This window comes from Silurus meridionalis, chromosome 9 (genome assembly GCF_014805685.1).
Source record: "Silurus meridionalis isolate SWU-2019-XX chromosome 9, ASM1480568v1, whole genome shotgun sequence".
Taxonomy (NCBI): Eukaryota; Metazoa; Chordata; class Actinopteri; order Siluriformes; family Siluridae; genus Silurus; species Silurus meridionalis.
In genome coordinates, this window is record NC_060892.1 from 21,121,434 (window position 1) to 21,143,079 (window position 21,646).

A 21,646-nucleotide genomic window follows, 5' to 3' on the forward strand; every position below is an offset into this window, starting at 1 on the left:
TTGCGTTCGCGTAACACGCTGATATGTTGATGTGCACGATGTGTCATTTTTATTTACACAAAGACATAATAATTTGCTAATGAGTAACAGTTCTAAAAAGGCCCTGGTACATTTCTTAGTATGTGAGGAATCAATTCTGACAATAAGCAAAGTCATGTACATAAGCAATTATGATTTTCTAAATGACATGGCATATCGTCTAACATTTAATTGGATCGTTCAATCAGATAAATATGTCAAACTAGACAAGATCAAAGTGATCAACTCTTAAATTGAAAGCGATGAAGCCGACTACATACGACTTACTGACAGAACGCAAGAAGGGAGACAAACTGGTTTAGGACTGCAGTTCCCATGCAGTTCTGCCTTTAAGAGCCAATCACTCAACTGGGAAACCAACAGAAGTAAAACATGAAAATGAGAGACATAAAAAAAATACTGCTCTTCAAGTAGTAGCTCAGGGGTTTAGATGTTAGGTTTAGGATTGGAAGGTTATGAGTTCAAATCCCAGCACCACCACCCCACTGTAGCCTTCAACTGTCATCTGCTCAATCATATGAATAATAATTGATGTAAATGTTACGTACAAATGCAAACTGAACTTTAAGACAAGACGTTAAAATAAGTCTGTTATTATGAACAGCACAGTGTGTGGTTGTCTAAATGGCCATCAATCATCTGGTTAATCTACACCCAAAATAAGACGATTAATTTTTGACTTCATAAAATATCCTTTAATTATTATTCTAACTAATTATTTAGTTGATTTTTCTCTGGTAACTGATGCTGTAGAACAAATCAGACAAACGTGTCATCCATGTTTCTCTCGTCATGTTATTACAGGGTTTTGTAATAACAGTAATAATAATAATTGGAACGTAATTAAAAATCTAATTACATGTGGCATCAAATCAAATTTTATACAGTTTTATTTCAAGTGGGTGTGAACTATTGAAGTCTCATCATTGGCTTACAATCTTCTGTGGAGAAACACATGACTTCATTTTTTTTACTCTTCGTTGGTGATATATTGAGAGATACTGCAATGAGAGAAAATATTAGCATTTATATTATTATTAATGAACTAATAAGGTTTTTAATAGGTTTTGTAAAATTTTTTTTTTTTTTTATGAAAGCCAACACAATGATAAGTCTGGTCTAGACAGACATATTCACTGAGTAATGAGAATGACACTGATTTGCATGTGTGCATCTGTGACGTCCCAATCAATTTTTGGAGAGAAAAAAAAAAACAATGTTGGTTTAAAAAATAAAAATAAAAAGAGAATATATATATATATATATATATATATATATATATATATATATATATATATATATATATATATATATATATATATAATTTCTTACTAATTACAAAACTAATTACAAAACAACTTACTAAATACAAAACAATGAACTAATGTGTTCAACTTTTATATTTGTATTATTTTTATTCAGTGGAAGACTCTAGAATCATATTTTACACCACCATATATCCAAAAATAAAGCATTTTTAATAAAATAAATAAATAAACCCGCTGACCGAATAGTAACAACTTAATGTACTTGTTCAATAACTTCAAATTATTTACAGATAAAGCAAATGAATCATTCGAAACCATAAAATGAAGCACACTGCGTAAGACAATCAGAAGTTCTGTGTATTTTCTCAAACTATAAAGATATGGGTCCCAAAAAACAATCTGTCAGAGCGTTACATGAACCTCAAACACTATTACTGCACTTGGATTAAAAAAAATAATAATAATAATAATAATAAAATAAGAGTTGAGCTTTAAGGATGGTGTGAATTACACCCCCGAGTCATTTCTCCCAGCTCAAGGTACGCAGTGCTGTTTAATCTCAGTCAGAAGTGTAAGTGTAGGAAAAAAACAGGAAAATGAACAAAGCTCTGTGGATTAAGAATGATGGATGTGATAGACAGGATACTTGTAGAATAATTGGAGTTTTAATCAATTCCCTAATTGTCAAAAGCCGGAATTTGCTGTCATATGCCAAGTCAGTCACCTTTTAATAAGGGGCATATAACAAAAATGGTGATTATGGATCCTTGAGGACTGGGATTGAGTTTCAGTGGGACGGAGACAGAGGGTGCCACCAAAGTCTCAATACAAACAGGGGAAATAAACTCTTTAGGCCTTTAATTTAAATATGTAACATACTTTAATCTCGTGATTGATCGGAAATCTGTCACAGGATTGCGATGGACGTGATACATGGAATTTGTGCCATGCTTAAGAATTTTAGAAAAAGGCTGAAAGGGTGGAAGTGGACTGAAGGAATAGTGAATGATCTACTAACAGAGTAACGTACTATGTGGTTCTGGGAAACGTAGTCCCGTTTCTATAGAGGTTTTTCAGGACACCCTGAAGCCTGTTATTTTTTCTTCTGCAATGCTAGAAGTAAATGGAGCTGCTGCCTCAAAACAGTGTTATTGAGACTGGACAGAAATTGAGGCAGTGAACCTCTGGTTAGTTCTGCCATCGGAGCAAATTGTAGAATCTGCCTGCCTGGCTCTAGTGTTCTCATTTGGTCCAGGACCTCCTGGAGGACGGTGTTGATCTGAGGTACTGAGGTGAATCCCACACACAACAGCACAACAGGTGGACCGCCAACAAGGCAATGGAAAGTGATAGACTGGAAGCAGAGGTGGAGTGCGAGGACTAGAGATGCAGTGAAACGGGTCAAAGCTGTGCTCAATGGAACCACCAGGGATGATCCCTCAGCGAGTCGACACAGAGCTGAAAACACACTGCTGAGCAGTTCGCGTTGATGAAGTGGGTCTCCATCATGCAAAGCAGAAACGCACAGTTCTGGGTAGGAAGGGCCTGGACAGAACTGCAGCTTATTTTCTGGAAGGTTGATATCCTGCCATGATGAATTTCCAACCATCACCATGCAAGAAGAGACAAGTGGATACGAGCAGAGTTTATTTAATGTGAATGCAGGAGATGAGGTCCTGGTGAAGCAAGATCTGCAAGCTGGTGTGGCCAGTGGTTCTTCCTTCATGACCAGTGTGAACTCTTCTAAAGCTTCATTAAGCAGGTCCAATATTTCCGATTCACAGAATGCAGAGCTGCGTACTTTTTGCAGTGTCGCTCCTACAAGACCAAACCATGCGTTTAAGTCACACTCAGGCACAGGACCAGTGAGTGCAAAATCATATCCTTCCTCAGCATGAAAATGTTCCTTTATTAATGCTTGGTAAGGTCCATGTGCAAGACGCTGCTTCCACTCCTTACACTGCATCTCCTTGCGCTGGTTAAAAGATCCCATTGGTTTCCTCTGACACGGCTTCCCCCAAGCCATCGATCCCCCTCTGCACACCCAGCGTCTGCGTGATAAAGGCTGTACCTGAAAGCGCTGCACGTAGAACTGCGCCGCACATGCTCTGACCTGATCTAGATGCCTGCGTTGCTCAGCAGTCATACTGGTAAAGAGGTGCAGGTTCTCCTGGATGGTGCTGATCTGTAGCCCCTGGAAAAACGTGCAGATTTCTTCATGCTGCTTGAGGAAAGAGTTGGAAATGCAGCTTTTTGGAAACAGCGCTGCTGTGGAAAGCATATCTGGACCGTAGTTACGGATTAGCTTTGAGAGCAGCGGCCGGACAATGTCTTTAGATTTAAAGCTCAAACACACAATGTAGACTTCAGAATTCCCGGCTTTACTGGTTGCAGGTTTGAAAACGTGAACCAAGCGAAAGCAGCACACGAGGAGGTAAAGCAGGCAAATGGACGAATGCTCAAAAAGTGTGAACATCTTCAGGACAAACGAGCCTCCTGGGGCAAGCAAGAGTAAAGCGCACACAGTTTCACAGTACTGCAGGGGAGCTACTAAATTCTCCTGCTCTCCAGGATCACCCTGGCAGTCAAAGCTTCCGTCTGCTGTGACCAAATCCACACTGCGCATGTTACTAACAAATATTTGCAGCTCCAGCATATGCTTCTGAAGCATGATGTCGCCGGTGTTGTCCGAACCAAAAAACCACCAAGGAAGAGTATGAGCAATGAGTCTGTCGTCTGCAATCGTGCAGCTCCGTGCATTAGCTTCGTGATACGGATTCAGCGTGTTAGCAGCCCAGGTCCAGTCACAGTGCAGCCTGCTGGTCTGGAGGAAATGGTTAAGTGCGGAAATAAATGCTCCAGGAGCTTCGCACAAATGAACCGAGTTCAATTCACAGTTCTGCAGTGCAGTGTCCGGTAGGAGTTTGAAGGTTCCTTGGATCTCATAGAATTTGGCCCAGGCCTGGGTGCAAAGTTCAGCATTGGCAGTCTCACGGAGGTGGGATGTAACGATGCCCGCTCGGTTGGTGGAGCAAGTGTGTTGGTGCCACACCGGCAAATCTTTGTCACTGAGCTGATTTTTCACCTCGTTCAGGGAGTCTTTCAGAGCCTGCAGAGGTGGATGACTCCATGGTCGGTCGCAGAGCACCACGCTGGGGTCTGGTAAACACCATTCAGTACCAGGTGGAGCGCTGTACTGCCTCACTTTACTAAAAAGCTGCTTTACCTCCTCCAGAATCACCCCATCAAAAGACTCAAGAGCATCTGGCATTTCTGTAAACACTCTTTTTTTTGTGCCACGTCCCCTGCTCATCCTCTAAACCTACAGGGAAAAGAAAAAAAAAGAAAAAAGGAAACACTTGGTCAGAAAGCAACCACACCTATCTGAATCAATCCACCTCTCAATACCGTCATTATGGCACCACGACTACAGAAACACAGTATAACAGAGTGCTGCATCTCAGACAGGTATACTGCACAGCAAGAATGCGAGCTCCGACTAGTGCACTCTCCGATCGTCCAATCAAAAGGCGGAAAAAAGCTGACGTTATTGTATGCCTGCTAGACGGCACCAGTTTCGCCACCTCGAAAGCAACACTTTTATTCTTGAGTGCTGTAAGCCACAGGAAAACACACTGTTGATTCCGAAGGCCTCAAGACAGATCTCACTGAACCTGGAAACACGTGATGGCCATAACAGCAACTGTGACATAAACACACACATAAACACATAAACACAAACACACACACACACACACACACACACACACAACTGGAAGCAGTGTAAAAGAGATAAACGCTAAAACATGAAGAGAATAGACGATTGGGAAGAATTAAATGCATATTCATGTACAAGAAATGTATATTTAAATGAAAGTCATTGATTCTGATGGAGTTCCTGGTCCTAATAAATCCCCTGAGCTGAACGAATGCTGCATAATTCACTGCAAAGTTTTCCTGACACTTCATATTTATGTCTGGTGACATAAACAAAAGCTCAACTATTTCTTATACTATTTATTTAATGCACTATTGGCACTTTTATAGCATATACTATATATTTAAAGTTTATATATATTAAGTAACACAAGTTACTGCGTCATCGAGTTTATATAAAATAACTCAGCAACAGTAAAGACATGAAAAACAAACCTACAAAATTATATTCTTTTTTTCCCATCAGGGCAAATTACAACAATTTATAAATGTTACCAAAATTGAATTTAACTTGTTTTTAGGGTGAAAAATAAACTAAACTAAAATGTCCGCTAGATAACTAGCCATGAGCCCGCTGTATGAAGCGCTAAGTCCGGTGTAGCGCATCAGGAAAGACCGGGGTCGTGTTCCGGGCCTGCAACCGAGTAGCAGCTACCGAGTAGCAGGCTCTGTCTTTCCAGCAGGCGTTTTTTTTTTTTTTTTTTAAACGTACCATTTAAAACAAACTATTGCAAAGTCAAACAATAATCAATTATCCTGAAAGTTTAGGATATTAAATATTTACACATTGCTTACCTTCGATAACGTTAACCATGAACCCTTTTTAAAACCTACGCCGGCATAGTGTTGGGACTGAAAGCAAGGTTGCCAAATATTTCTAACCAATCCCCCAAAAATGCACATTAATTATCGAATGAATGAATGAATGAATGAATGAGATTTTGCAATATAGATGCAGATATTTGTGCTCTTTACTCCATCTTAGTTTACTTAATCTTTATTAGTTTTAAATATTTCCTACTTCTAGTCCGCCCAATTCATCCTGACACCCTTCTAGATAGAGTTCTCTTCAGTACGAAAGACCACTCATTCTGTGCAGCTGAGGATGATTCCACATGAACAGCCTGAAGATCCATAAAGTTCCCCTATCGATTCTGGTTCTTCTCAAGGTTCTGTCCGCATACGTCTCAGGAAGTGGTAGGTCAGTGGTTAAAACATTGGACTTCTAATTAGAAGGTTGTAAGTTCAAATCCCAACCAAACTGCCACTACTGGGCCCCTGAGCAAGGCCCTTAAACCTTAACTGCTCAGTTGTATAAGTAAGATAAGGGTGTCTGTCAAATGCTGCAAATGTCATAAGAGATAAACTTATACATTCCAACTTTATAACCTCTTTATTTCTGTAAAGCTGCTTTGGGACAATGTGTATCAAGAAAGGCGGTATACAAATAAAACTGAATTGAACTTCTGCAGTCATTAGTGTAACATACACTCAGTGTCACCAACAGATACACCTGTACATCCAGGTAATTATCCCATCAGTGATTATCACCACACAAATGCTAGCTCAGATTTACTTTTTTGACTGGTGTTCCATAAGAGCTGATATTCAGCATAACAGTGGTGTAATAATAGTTTACTATGTTCTATTCAATAGCAATAGATCATTGCACCGAAACTTAATATAATATTATAGCATGCAATGCAATTATTTATGCTGTAAAGTATTTAATCCTACTCTGTCCAAAACGTCACAGTCGTGCTTTTTTACTGAATATGAGCACAGCCTTAATTTCGTAAAACCTACAACCGGTTCAAAACCTGGCCATCCTGATTGTGTCTTGCTTGCATATGACATCTGAGTATGAAAAAATGACATTGTGACTTTGAATGCAGAATCCTCTCTGAATAATCCAACAATAATTTTAGAATTAATTAAAGTTAAGGGTTTCAAAGCCATTATATGTACAATATCTATACATACAAGCTTGAGTGCTAAGTCTATCTGGAGTGAATATTAAACATTTTTTGTATAAAATGAAACTGTAAAGTTTTTTCCTGAAATTATTAGTATACTGGGGGAACAATGAGAACAGAGAAAGTGAAAGCTAAAGGGAAATGCAGTAAAATAAAACTAAATGTAATGGAGACAAGTGAAATATCTGGGTACGGTATGAATTACATCATTAGAATGAGATGTTTGACTGGTAAATAATACAGATTTAGGTAATTCCTGTGTTTGTGTCTACACACACACACACACACACACACACACACACACACACACATGTTCCTTGATGTATAGCTAAATGTAGGGAGGCATTAGAGACAGAAATGTGAAAGTGCTTGAAACCAACATGAACACATTTATATTAAAATTTGTAAAGTTTTTTTTTAGATTACTGAGATTAGAAGATCGAGAGGCTTGTATGCAGCCTAAACTGGAAATGCTGCGTATAAGAGAATAATGTGTGGAAGGATGTAAAACACTTTTCCCACCACTTTTTAGAAAAAAAATTTGAGCACTAATTCTAAAAATGAGCAATTAAGTAATAAGTACATTTTAATGTTACAGTTTCAGGCAGAGAGAAAGCTAAAAATGTTCAATCAGCTTACTAAAGTGCCTAAACCTATAGACTAAACTGAAGATGGATTTCTCCAGCTTCACGTGTCTTAGAGGAAGCACGTACCTCTTCTGACCTCCCTTTTTGTAGCTGTGATGTAATAGAAGAGAGCAGACTGGGGGGTGGCTGATGATATGGAGAAACTGGAAGTTACTATCTATGTGCTACTTTGTCCTTCCTAAAAATGCCACATTGTCCGGGGCATGTTTTTAAGGTGTGGCCATGAAAATTAAGCGGTAGGCAGGGATCCGGTCTAATGACAGACACTTTATAATTACATATATTCATTTGACTAAAGTTACAAATAGAAAGGTGTGGAGCACAATAGAATGCACAAATAGAAAGGTGTGTAGCACTGTTAGCTCATTTAACCACTCTATGTTTCGACTGGATTCTGTATCATTTGTATAAAAGCATTTAATGAAAACGCAAAACCTCATGTTACTACTGCTATTTTTAGACATAAAAAAGTTCAAGTTCTAAAAAGTACAAATAAGAAACAGATTTGTGTATATTGAAATGATTGTAAATGTAAAAACAAATACCCTCATTTCCGTCAGTGCTCCGTGTGACTAGTTTTTCTGGCTCTTCCACTTCCTACAGTGTAAAAATAAATCTAATTTCCTTAAAAAAATGATTACATTTTTTTGTGATGACATTAAATACATGAATACACAGTGGTGTGATACATACAATCCCATTTAACCAAATTCAGTGAAGGCAAATATAACCCTAATTCTAAAAAAAAGTCTTATAAACATATTTTACTTCCAATAGTACATAGAAAACATATACTATTTTTTAACCGAGAAAATGTATCATTTAAAGAAGAAACGAGGTCATTTTAAATTTGACGACTGCAACACATCTTAAAAAAATTATTGACAGGGCAATGATTGTTACTGTGTAGCATTCTCTCTTCTTTTAACAAAGATCTGTATACATCTGGGAAATAAGGAGACCAGTTGCTGTAGTTTTGGGTGAGGAACGATGTCCAATTTGTGTTAGAAACAGGATTTTTCCTGCTCAACAGTCCTGCGACTTCTTTGTCTTATTTTTTATTTCATGATGGGCCAAAAGTTTTCAATTGGTAAAAGGCAGGCCACTTCAGCACCCAATCTCTTCTACAACGAAAGCATGCTGTCGTAATAGATGCAGCATAAGATTAGAATTGTCTTGCTGAAATTTGCAAGGCCTTGCCTTAAAAAGACATTATTTGAATGGAAGCATATGCTGCTCTAAAACTTGTAAATACTGTACCTTTGAGCAATAATGGTTTAAGCGTTGATGATAGAGCTTTATCCTGCATTCGTGGGTGACACGGTAACTTGTGTTTACAGACAACCGTTTCTGGAGGTGTTCCTAAACCCATGCGATTATATAAAATGTAAAATTTCGAAAAAACTTATTCTCATTATAAAGTCATGCTTGTTTTTAATGCAATGGTATCAGAGGGCCTGAAAATCACAAACAGGTGAATCTTTACCTCTTAGAGATTCTGCCTGTCTAAGATACTATTTGAATACCCAATCATGTCACTGATCTGTTGCCAATTAACCTAATTAGTTGCAAAATGATCCTATAATTGACTTTTCCAACCTTTTGATCCCAAAATCAGAAATGTTTTGAGACATTTTGCGACCTTAAAATGGCACATTCAACCCAGTTTAAACATTTGATATGTTTTCTATGTTCGATTGTAAATCAAAAATAAAATACATTGTAGTGCATTGAAAAAAGAAGACCTGCTGGCCAGATTCATAGGAACGATTGTCCATGACTGGTTTTTTAAGGTGTGGCCACTAAACACAATAACTTTCTTTTTCCTATGCAGAGATCAGGTCTTATGACAACTGTAACTATTATGTAGTTCAAATATGAAACTTAAAGATGACTAGCCTCCTCTCTCTAATTGCCAATGCATCATTACTCAATGTGACGGGAATTTCTGGCTTTACCACTTCCTGCAGTGTAAAAACACCTCGTTATCTCTCATTTTCTACAAAAAAAAAGGATGACAAGAATTTCAGTGATTACGGTGAATACATATATACACACAGCAGTGTCACACATACATTCCCATTAGAAACCAGTTGCGAGAGTTTAGGGATATGAATGTTTTCTCATTCATGTCAGATACAGGATTCCCACTGCTTATCATTATTGGGTCTTCTTTGCCTTTTGTTTTGTTTCTTGATGCGCCAATTGGTGAAAGCTCTAGAGTCTAGACTGTTTAGGCAGGCATACTACAGAGGCATAATAAAAAATACAATTCTGGATAGAAGCATATGTTGCTCTAAAAAAATTATATATACCTTTCAGCATTGATAGTTTCAGATTCATGATTTCAAATAAAAATATGCTTCCCACAGTGTTATCTCTCCTTGCCTGAAAAGAATTTCAGTGATTACAGTGAATTCATGAACACACTGCAGTGTGATGTGTGAAATTTGATATTTGTGATATTTCCCATTATAAACCATTTTCCATTCCAATTTTAAAAGAATATATTTTTTTCAGAACATCTAATATTCTACAGTTGGGAATTGCATAAAGCTTTGTGTAATATTTCACATGAGAGTTATTTAAGAAAAGATCTGAAATTCCAGATCGTAATTGATCTGCATAATCAGCTGATCGAACATCCTGTCATTATTTCACTGAACCATACATTATTGAAATGAAATCAGAAAAAGAAGACTTAGATTAGGTTTTTTTAATTGTCAAAATGAATAATTCAATAAAAAAATAATCGACTCAATAACAATCTACATCTTCATAATCGTGATATATGTAGATCTACATTCAGACAGGCCATTCAGGAAATCAAGGTCAGCAGCTGTGTAGTCTACCTTTATGTAAATTTTGTCATAGCTATGAAATGAAGTCACCAGTCATGGAAACCTCATGAAGGAGGAGCATTATGATATAAATCTTTTAGCCCAAAGGAGTTGCCCTTTCTTGACAATCAGTAAGGTGAGTAAAGCTTTCCTGTTTATTTTTTATTTGCTGTAATGAATGAATCTTTTTTTTTTCTTTTTTAATTTTCATGAAAAATTAGATAACATGCAAGCAATAGAAGACATTACATTACAGCAATTAGCTCAGCTACATATCACTCTGTATTTCTGTCTTTTGGAAACACCTTTTAACAATCTGTCCTTAAGAGTGGTTGACAAATTTGCTTTTTGTGGTTGACAATATTTGCATTTGGTATCTTGCATTTTTGCTCTGTTGTGTACTTCGTACTGGAACGCCCTGTACGCTGTGTGTGGTTGTGATTTGAGTCTTTACTGAATTATTCCTATTGCAGAGGTGATTATTTATTTCCCAATCAGTGAGGGTTTATAGAAATGTTTTGCAAATAAATGTATATTGACTTTACAGTTGACACAAATGCTTTGCCTTGGTTATCTTCGTGTTCCGTTTTCCTGTTTGTTTGTTGTTGTGTATTATGAGAACAATTTTATTTTTTTTTATTAACAAAAACCATCACCTACTATTTCACTGCTAGATTTAACTCCCTTTCTCTTACATCGTACAATACAATTAAATAAGATTTTGTGAATATACACTTTTTTTTTTAATGATCATTTTATATATTTGTATATTCAGGATAAACTGCGGGCAAGAGTAAAATGAAACGCTCAAAATCACGATCAAAATCTTCTAGTACCACCGAGTTACACAGTGTCCTTTTTTACCACTCGAGCAAACAGTTCCCCTGGGAGTATCTGTTTTACCAAGAACACAGTCAGGAGAAACTGCACGAATTGCTGGCTACCAGACCTCATGAGTTCAAACACTGTAAATTAAAATGGAGCGACATGATCTGGCATACGCAAAACCTTTCAACGATCCGACCTCTGCCATCTGCATCAGTGGAATAGATTATGTGGCCAGATCCTTTCCTGGTGATGAGGTGTGCGTTCAGATCTTAAGCGACGATCCGTTGACGGGGAAAATAGTAGGATTGCTGAATAGATCTGAAGAATGTTGCACCGTTATCTGTAGGATGAAAGGACGCAGACAACTAGTTACGCCTGTCAAGAATAACATGACCATGATACGCATCCTTCAAAAACTCCCTGAGGAGAGTATATTTGAGAATCAACTGTTAGTTGTCAAAGTGATGAAATGGGAAAAGGATTATATGTTTCCTCTTGGAGTTGTAACAAAGTGATCTCAGAAGAGGAGCATTTTAACGAATTTCTGAAAGTAGAATGTGGCATCAAAGACGCTCCTCCGAAGTTCCAACCAAAATGTGACAGAGATGAATATGAAAAAAGACAGAGCTTCATCGAAGACAAAACATTTACCATCGATCCCAGTACTGCAGAAGACTTGGATGATGCCTTTAGTCTGGGTGACAGGGGAGAACAATATATGATTGCAATTCATATTACTGATGTAGCAAGTTACATAAAGAAAGACAGTAAGGAGGATATATTTGCAAAGGCCCAAGGTCAAACATTTTATCCTCCTCCTGAAGTGCGTGCAAAACCAGCTTTCATGTTTTCAAGAGAAGCGAGCTATGAATACTTAAGCTTACTCCCGGGTAAGAAACGGAAGGCCATATCCTTGGTAATGATGATTAACAAGGTCACCAGCATGATAGAGTCCATCTCTTTTACTCTTTCCCATGTCTGTTCTAACAGAAGGTTTTCATATGAAGAGGCAGACAAAATCATACAAGATTGTTGTTTGGATAAAAAAGAAGCACCCCTTAAATTTTCCACTGAAGAAGAGTGTGTTGCTGTGGCCTATTGCTTTACCAAGGTGCTTAGAAGGTTCCGCTTGGAAGGGAGCTGGAGCATTGGACAAAGAAAAGGATACAGTCGAGCCCATTGCATGGTAGAAGAGCTGATGAATTTCTATAACAATGCAGTGGCTGAAACACTCATCTCCAATGAACAAACAAGAGATCTCACCCCACTAAGATGCCACTCTAAGCCAGATCCTGTACTGCTTGACCAGTTTAAAACGAGATACTCTGCCTTGCTGCCTTTCTCTCCTTATCTTTCACAAATCTGTGAAGTTGCAAGAGCAGGATTTGAAGAAACCGAAGACAATGTGACTTTCATTCATGTCTTGACACCTGTTTTCCAGCAAATGAAAGCTTTGGCGCAAGAAGGTGATTACCACAGGCTGGTTCATCTTATTATATCGGACGAAATCCACCCTACGTTACTTCACATGGCGAAGGAATTCAAGGAAATTCAAAAGAAATCTGTGACCCTGAGGTCATGTTCCAGCTTAAACTCAAAACTAGGACATTACGCTTTGCAACTCAATGCATACACAAGTGCTTCCTCTCCTATGAGACAGTATCTAGACCTGATTCTTCAGAGGCTTCTCCATAGCGTGCTCTTAAAAAAAAACCAATTGGACATGGATTACATGATGGCTGAAATCGAACGGTTCTGTGACGAATGCGATTATACTGAGGATGTTGACTCAGAGTCATCAAGATTCGTAAGTCACATTAAAAATAGTTCTGGAGATGTGACCAAACTGGCAGTGGTGGACCGGTTTTCTCCAAAAGAACATGCGTTTCTTATCTCAGTTCTTCTTGACAGTATGTCACAAATAAAAATTCAGTACAGAAACCTAAAGGTAGTTGAGCAGCCTGAGTATAACCATCACGCCAATTCCTGCACTCTCTACTGGAAAAGAAGAGTGTATTCATTTTCTGAGAAGTTCATTCCACAGCTGCATTCAGATATGAACCTTGTAATTCCGATCTCTGTTACAAAATGGACTGCAATTATATCTGCAGTTGAAGATGAAGACTGGGTCAAGGTCACAGGGTGCCTTCAAGATGAACGAGAATATAATGTAAAACCTTTGGTAAATTCACACGCTTCTCCGAATATGCCGAATCATTTCAAAGAGTGGAAAAAGGAACTCGAGTTAAAAGAAGTGCTACAAGTGCAGCTTGGCACCGATGTAATCAATGGGGAAAGAATGCCTGTAGTAAATCTCCTTACTGTCAACGAATTCTTTGATGTTTGTCTGGAGCACGCAAGAAATCCAATTAAGTGTTTCACAAATGACACAGCGTGCCGTAAATCGCAAACAGAATACCGAGATTATAAGGAATACATGAACATTTGGGGGAAGCTCTGTTCAATGGACACTGCCTACAATGCTGTGGAGGAAAATAATAGTGTGATTCTTGAAGGTGTAAGAATAACATGGAGGGAAACCACCGAAAAATCTCTCGAAGGTTTCTTTGAAATAACACCTACTCAGGTGAAAGACTGGTCTCTTGAATTTGACCTGACAAACTGTTACCTGTGCATCAGATTGAGGAATCAATGTGCTGAAAAAGCAAAAACAACTAAGTGCAATGGCTCTAGCCTTTCCGATTTGCAGAACACACTCCCCTTTACATGGGTTGCACATGGTATTCCTACCGAAACAAAAAAGCAAAGAAAGGAAAAGAAGACGAATAAAAACTCACAAACCACCAAAATACAGTTTCAAATAAACCACAGAAATACGACACATGTACCACCTGAAGTTAAAAAGAAGGAAACTCAGTTCACTGTTGAACTCATTCCAAAGAAAATTCCATACGTGTAAGTTATATACCATTTCAAATTCTAACAAATGTTATGATTTTGCGCACAATGTGTACCTGGAATTATAGCTGTATATACTGTATAGAGCTGGAATTCATCATGTAAATACAAATGTGAATGTTACACGTTGCTTAAGTATTGATTTTTATGATACATTTTCAGACAATATGAGCATGCTATTGACAACATACATGAAGCTAATGACCTGGTGAAGAAGATTGCAACTGGGAAAGTTTTAAATGCTTCTAGTAAGCTTGATATTAACTCACTTTAATAAAATTTTTTATCTTCGAATGGCCTATATCGATATATTTTATATACCACCACTTCATGCACTTGAAATCACTTTAAGCAATACATTCATGGTTTTTTTTACCAGTTGGACTTGAAGAGCTACATTCAGTCGACGAGTACATGGACAACGCTCCAAACCTGCCACCATTGAATGAAAGCCAGAAAAGGGCAGTGCAGGAGGCTTTTAAAAATCCTTTTACTGTGATCCAAGGACCACCAGGTACACTTTGTTAAAAAGAGCAGTTCGACAAAATATAATACAACCGCAATTCCAAAAAACGTTGTGCAAAAAACCAGGATGCAATGATTGCAGATCTCATGAGACCAGATTTCTTTTACAATAGAACATAGAACAGATATTATATATTTTAAACTGAAACAATTCACCATATTAAGGAAAAAATGAAGGTCATTTTAAATTGTAGACCTTTTTTTGTTGTCATCCATAATTTTCATTGAGATTCATCTCGACCTTACTGACGTGACTTCACTCCAGGTCTTGTTCTCTGACTGGAAACCCTGAAGACTGAGCTGACGTCACCCAACCCCTTTTTTCTCACTCAATGCAACAGAAAACTTTCATTAGTTCTCCATTTACACGCACACACTCCCAAATGGACATGTGAGAGTTTGCAAATTATTGCATTCTGTTTTTATTTACATTTTACACAGCAACCAGACTTTTTTGGAATTAGGGTTGTATAAAATATCATTTTATTTGTTGTTAGTATTAAAACATCTGAGTATTGGTGCCTTTATGCATCTATCTATTCAACAGGTACTGGTAAAACTGTGGTTGGGGTTCATATTACATATCACTTCTACTTGAAGAACAAGGCTTTTGAAGCAGCATGTCCAAACCAGCCACCAACACAGGGACAAGGTGCATCTGCAAAAGAGAAAAAAAAAAAGAAGCTTGCCATTCTGTATTGCGGCCCCTCCAACAAGTCTGTGGATATTGTGGCAGGTGAATTGGGACAGCAGGGATCTCTTACACACAGTACATTCACGCAGCACATCCTTTTCATTTTCTGTTAATTAACAATAATTTTGAGCAGAATAATAAATAAATATTTTAACTCTCCAGACTTCCAGACCTGGCTGAAGTGTCTTTCTGCTTTACAGTTTTGGAATAAATAGTCATTAAATGTGCAGCTGTATGAGTTTATGAGTTTATTAGAGGGACTGCACATGTAGGACGTCTTGGGGACACAGTGAGAGAGGCACAATTGAGGTGGTTTGGAAATGTGCAGAAGAGGGACATGGGGTATATCGGTAGAAGAATGCTGAGGATGGAGTCGTCAGAAAGGAGAAAAAGAGGATGGCCAAGGAGGAGGTTTATGGATGTGGTGAGGGTAGTTGGTTTGAAAGAGGCAGATGTAGAGGACACAGTAATATGCAAATGGATGATCCGCTGTTCAACTTTTCCTAAATGTATGGCAGAAATAAATTTTTCTGCTTTTCTAGTAGTAAATATTTTCAGTAATAAAATAAATAATATTTACAGGTATGTTACTGTATTACAGAACAGTTAAGCAAAGTCATTAAGCCTCTTCGGATCTACTGTGATCAGATGGAAATGCGAGAGTACCCCTATCCTGGAAGTGATCTAAAGCTCTGTCGCAGATCTCTCCGTGATGAGAAACCAAAGGAAGAACTCAGGTAAAAATATCCAAAAAAAAAAAAAAGGATTTGCTTGAAATTACACACAGTGAGATAGACTGTTATATAGCAGGCATTTTGGTGTTTGGCATCAGATGCATCATTGCTCAGGTGAAATTCCCTGTAATGGTTTGCGCTTATATGAGCAGAAGAACAGAATGTACATACAAAAGAACAATGCACACTCCTCTACATCAGGACATCCTGTATCAGACAGGAAAAGAGGCTAAAAAGCCTCCACACCACCCTTAGTATTCCGTGTCTGTATTCTGTTGTGTTCGTTGTATGTTGCGTTGTGTGAGGGTCCCATTCCCAACCAGAGTTTCTAGCCTGCCTTAGCCTGCCTTGATCCCACCGCCACATTGATGACATCATGACTGGTGCTCCTATATAAGGAAGATGAATAGAAGCAGTTTGTGCTTGGGTTACTTGGTATATGGTTGTTCTAGTTTTGACTTTTGTCTGTATTTTGACCGTGACCCTGGCTCATAACACTCTTTTGTAGGGTGCGTAAGATTTGATGGTGCAGCTTACTAAATCCAGGTACCATGAACAAAATTCATTACGCCCACTTGGGTAGTTACTCCTATTTATCAGTGGGTAAACCGTAACACAAGCACAATCCGCATTAGCTCCCACTTTTCAGTGTACATAACCAATACATATGCCAATAACTATTATTATTATTATTTAAGCCATGTTAGAAAACTTTGAGAAGTATTAAGTGTGTAGAAAAAGTGTGTATCCAGTAGAACCTATAGGAAATCCACACTACAAAAAATGTTGTGGCTAAAACTGCAAGTGAACGCTATCTTCTGCTGTTTTACAGACACATCTCTCTGATGTATTTGGTGCGACAACCTGAAAATAGCTATTCAGTGGAGATCAACAATTTTGAAAAAGGCACTGTGGAGTTTGACAGTGAAAGGTAAAGGAAACTGAGGGTATTAGGTAACATTATGTGAGATAGCAAAACATTTAGAAGATAAGCAAAGAAATCAGAAAGTGGACTTAATAGATTACTGTCTTTATAATAATTATGTTAAAAAGTTATTTTCACTTATGTTTTTCAACCATTCAACTTTCCATTATGCTTAATATGCTTAATAGTATATATCCATAGTATCCATGTGGGCTATTTTTTTATTATATAGGGTGTTAGTCAGTGATGACTTAGAACAATGAACTATTGAGGGAATTTGTAATCATGAAACTTTTTCAATGAGCTACAGCTGAATATTATCCAGCATGACATTTTTCACTGATTCCTTATCATTTCCTCCCAAACTGACTACTTCTATGCGTTTTCTGCAGCAAGACGGTAAAATGTTAGTCAGTGATGAGTCAGCAGTGATTTGCTTACATAGCATGCACATCCTTTCTCAAACATCCTTCCTAGGTTTAAAGTGTTAAAAAAATTCACACTTCCCCAGAGTCAGCACAGGTGTGGTCAAGCAAAATAACTCTAAAGTTGGTGAACATGAGTGCCAATGTGTTCTTTTACTGTGTATTATAAAGTAAAAAACCAATGGTGTTCCTCCCTATGGAACCTAATACAGGTTAAGAGGTTTTGCAAAAAGAATAGTAGAAGATCCCTAAATCCAAGTGTGACAACTAAAATTAAAGAAAGGCTGTAAAAGAACAATAAAAATTATATTTACAGATACAAGAAAGTGTTGAAGATGGCTCAGAGAGAAGAACTTCTGAAGCATGACGTGATCTTGTGCACCTGCTCGACTGCTCTAAAACCGATCCTAAAGAAGACCATGGACTTCAGACAGATCCTAATTGATGAATGTGCCATGGCCACAGAACCAGAAGCATTCATTCCTTTAGTCTCACATAATCCAGAGCAGGTGAGGATACCAGAAGTTTAAGATAGTGATGTAAAACGGTAATTTTGGAATATGTCCAATGTTTTCCACACAGATCTTAGATCATGTCTGACCCTACTCACATCATTTGGAATAATGCATTATGTTGTGCACGAATAATAGAGAACAAATAATTGATTGGATTTATTGGAGCTGCCCTCATGAGGCTTAATTTTGTGTTTGAATTTATAATTGCGAATTTAAAAGGTTTGTAATATATAACTATTTATTTTGTAGATTGTGCTTCTGGGTGACCACAAACAGATTCGTCCAATTGTAACATGTGACCGTGTTAAGGAGCTCGGCATGGGAAAGTCCCTCTTTGAACGATACATGGACAGGGCATTGATGCTGGACACACAGTACAGAATGGTAAATGGAGAGACAACTATAAATACAGTCCATTTCTGACCCCTTTAAAAAAAAAAAAAACATAATCTTGCCCAAAATTCACATTCAACTTTTGTCTCTTGCAGCATGAACATATCTGTAATTTCCCCTCGAACGAATTTTATCAGGGGAAACTGCAGACCGGAGCAAAGCAAAGAAAGTGTCTTTTGCTAAACAGAAATAACAGACCCACTGCTATCCTATTTGGTCATGTTGAAGGAGAAGAGTTCAGTTTATCAATTTCTACAACAGCTGGAAATGAATATTCAGTAGCCAATGAACTGGAAGCAATGCAAGCGGTAAGACTGATGTTCGACATTAGTCAAAAGGTTGAAATAATCTCTAGTCAATGCAAATATCTTTAAAAGAAAAGCTCTAGCATTTATTACAACATACTCGCTCATCACCAATCTCTCTTGCTGTGACACTAATCAGGTTCAGGTTGCAAGCCGGTTAATTAGCAGGTCTGGTGTGGAAGCAGTGGACGTTGCCATTCTCACCCCCTACAATGCACAGATGTCAAAAATCAAGGAGATTTTGTCAAGCAAGAAAAATCAAGCCGTTCAGAATGTCAATGTTTGTACAATTATGAAGAGCCAAGGTAAATCACTGCTGCACACCAAATAGAGTAGCGTTCAAAAGTTTGGAATCTCTCAGCAAATTTTTTAGGTTTATGTAGGTATTGTGGCATTTGCCTTAATTTCTGAAACACCCCTTACAGATTTGATGAGAATTTTCATATCATCCTTTCAACCTGGCTTAGTAATTTCTCACATTTCTCAAAACAATGAGTCTAAAGAATCTCAAAAGAAATCTTTTTTTGGCCATTTTAAGGATCCAGTGGCCACGGGAGTGTTTTATTCACTTCCTTACTCGGGATGGACGGATACAAATTGACACATTTAAACATATTTTCATCTGCAAAAAATGATTTATGTATAATTATTAGTAAATGTGCTGTACTTTTTATTATTAAAAAATTGGCCAATAATTTGTGACCAATATTTGATATGTAGATTGATTTCTCCTCGCTAAACTGTTTGTTTCTCAAGCATGTTCTCTCAACACCAACGCTGCTACGTGAATATGACTATGGAGACTGAGGCGTGTCCTGAAAGTCACATAAATTATAGATTAACATGGCAGCAGTCGAGCTGCAACTTCTTTAAGACATCTGGTTTTATTTGATATGTCTGTACTACAAAGGCCTGTTTGAGAAAAGGCCATGTGCTGGAAGCCAGAAGGTACTTCAATGTATGATTTGCTGTTTGTCTGGACCAAAGAAATAAACACGAACTATCTGTACCATATTGAATTGCATAGCATCATATTTTCTCCATTGCATCTTTGTGGAATGAAATCGAAATTGGATCACACTGCATCGTATTAAGGGTGAACTGTATAGCATCGGTAGCTGCTTCACGTGTATCTTCAATGTATCGTACAAGTGCAACTGATGAATCACCTCGTAACACGATTGCTTAAGATTTCAGTGTGTCAATGTGTGCCAGTTGCCAGTGTGTTAAAAATGCCAATGGAACACCAGAGTAACGGTTTATAAAAATTTTATGAAATATCAGATGTTTCCAGCCTTAACGTTCAATTACAAGAACAATGTCTAGACTGTATTTCTGATCAATCTATTGTTTTTATATTTTTTGAAACGTAAAAATGCGTTTTCCGACTGATTGCACCGGGCTAAGCCGGTATACTGAACCCATAATATCAAATTACAGGGTTATCAAATTGTAAATATATGCATGAAAGTGTATGGTGTGTGTGTGTGTGTGTGTAGGGAGCGAGTGGCGTTACGTGATCATCTCTACAGTCCGTTCCTGTACACTTGCTGAGATCGAGAAAGAGCGGCGAAGCAAATACATCAGCAAAGGTTGGTTGGGGAAGAAACTCGGCTTCATCACAGACCCGAACCAGGTCAACGTTGCTATTACACGTGCTCAGGATGGACTTTGCATTCTAGGTACAAAACATCAAAGAAAATATCCACCAGAAATAACCATTGTTTTACAATAATACTGACAGCCAGGCGCAACTTCAATTATCTGGGCAGGATACCAGTCTATCAGACATTAAGCACTCAATTATTCAATTATTCACAAGTTTCTACATTCAACCAATTTTTGGTATTGACTTGCAGGTTTAGAAGTATTGATGCATGCTAAAAAGTTGGATCAGTATTTATGCAGTGGAGTGTTTTACATGACAATCTTCAGTCAGGCAAAGTTTTCGTATGCAGCAGAAAGTGTATTTCTGGGTGGTCATAAAATGATCTTATTGGTCTTGTTTGATTAAAGTGGAGACAAAACTAAATGTAATATCTATCTATATCTATATACCTATCTATATATATATATATATATATAATAATTTTTTTTTTTTGTATTATTATCACTTGGTTCTGGCATTTATTATTGGTTTGAGTTTTATTATGAATTCATTTTAACCATGTTTTAGTCATTTGCACTCTAATAAATAAGGTAGATAATCTGTAATGGTAACATTGACTACATCATTTTAGGAATGAACCTTTGAAGTGAACTTCAAGTTCCCCTGAGTGTGTAGCAGATAAGTGCTTAGTCAGCTTCAAATGATCTACATGTTATATTTGTAGGACAGTGCATTCAATTTCATTGGGGTTGAATATCTTAGTTTCCAAAATATTTCCAAGTTTATTTACAAAGCCCAAAATCACAAGCTTTATCTCATCTGGCAAAAGTCAATAGAGGAAGTTCGAGGAGGAGTATTAGAAAGAGATTCTTCTCTACGGCTAGTAATCATATTATCATAATTCACTGCTCATAATTTATACACCAGGTAATGATCATATTTTGTTCTTTTTTTCAGGTAACCGTCACCTATTAAATTGCAGTGCGCTGTGGGGACGCCTGCTGTCTCACTACCAGACAAAAAACTGTGTGCTGGACTCGGCTAAAGACATTAAAGTAGGTTTTTGACCATTTCAACTGTTGGCCAGACCTTTTTTTTTAGTTACGTTCAGAAATAAAAATGTAAAAGCTTTAAGTAAGAAATAGTGTTTGTGTCAATAGAGTATGAAAAATATTTTTGTATGAATCAGTGGAAATATATAGTGAAATTCAAAACAATTTACCTCCTTATATTGTAAATAGTTTTTTTGGTGCCAGAAATGTGAGAGAGAGTTTGAGGACATGAAAA

The 21,646-nt window shown here is 37.5% G+C and overlaps 2 protein-coding genes across 5 annotated transcripts; one reads left to right on the forward strand and one right to left on the reverse strand.

Moving 5' to 3' along the window:
* Nucleotides 1–1,428: 1,428 nt before the first annotated feature.
* Nucleotides 1,429–9,006, reverse strand: cmtr2 (cap methyltransferase 2). Of its 4 annotated transcripts, XM_046858272.1 has the most exons (3): nt 5,820–6,084; nt 4,892–5,010; nt 1,429–4,629 (listed from the first exon to the last, which is right to left on the reverse strand). In XM_046858272.1, exon 3 carries the CDS (start codon nt 4,618–4,620, stop codon nt 2,401–2,403), a length of 2,220 nt encoding a protein of 739 aa, XP_046714228.1. In that variant the 5' UTR covers nt 4,621–4,629; nt 4,892–5,010; nt 5,820–6,084; the 3' UTR covers nt 1,429–2,400. The 4 variants fall into 4 exon arrangements, with proteins under 4 accessions (XP_046714228.1, XP_046714229.1, XP_046714230.1 ...); XM_046858273.1 differs by lacking the exons at nt 4,892–5,010; nt 5,820–6,084 and adding an exon at nt 8,908–9,006; XM_046858274.1 differs by lacking the exons at nt 4,892–5,010; nt 5,820–6,084 and adding an exon at nt 7,714–7,732.
* A 2,280-nt stretch (nt 9,007–11,286) lies between these two features.
* Nucleotides 11,287–21,435, forward strand: LOC124391042 (helicase with zinc finger domain 2-like). Its single transcript, XM_046857324.1, is given in 13 exon segments — nt 11,287–11,819; nt 11,822–14,231; nt 14,397–14,482; nt 14,614–14,748; nt 15,307–15,495; nt 16,055–16,190; nt 17,020–17,118; nt 17,854–18,046; nt 18,302–18,436; nt 18,541–18,753; nt 18,890–19,055; nt 20,250–20,432; nt 21,317–21,435. Coding segments are annotated over 13 exon segments (4,410 nt in total). The 5' UTR covers nt 11,287–11,464; the 3' UTR covers nt 21,427–21,435.
* The last annotated feature ends 211 nt before the right edge of the window (nt 21,436–21,646 follow it).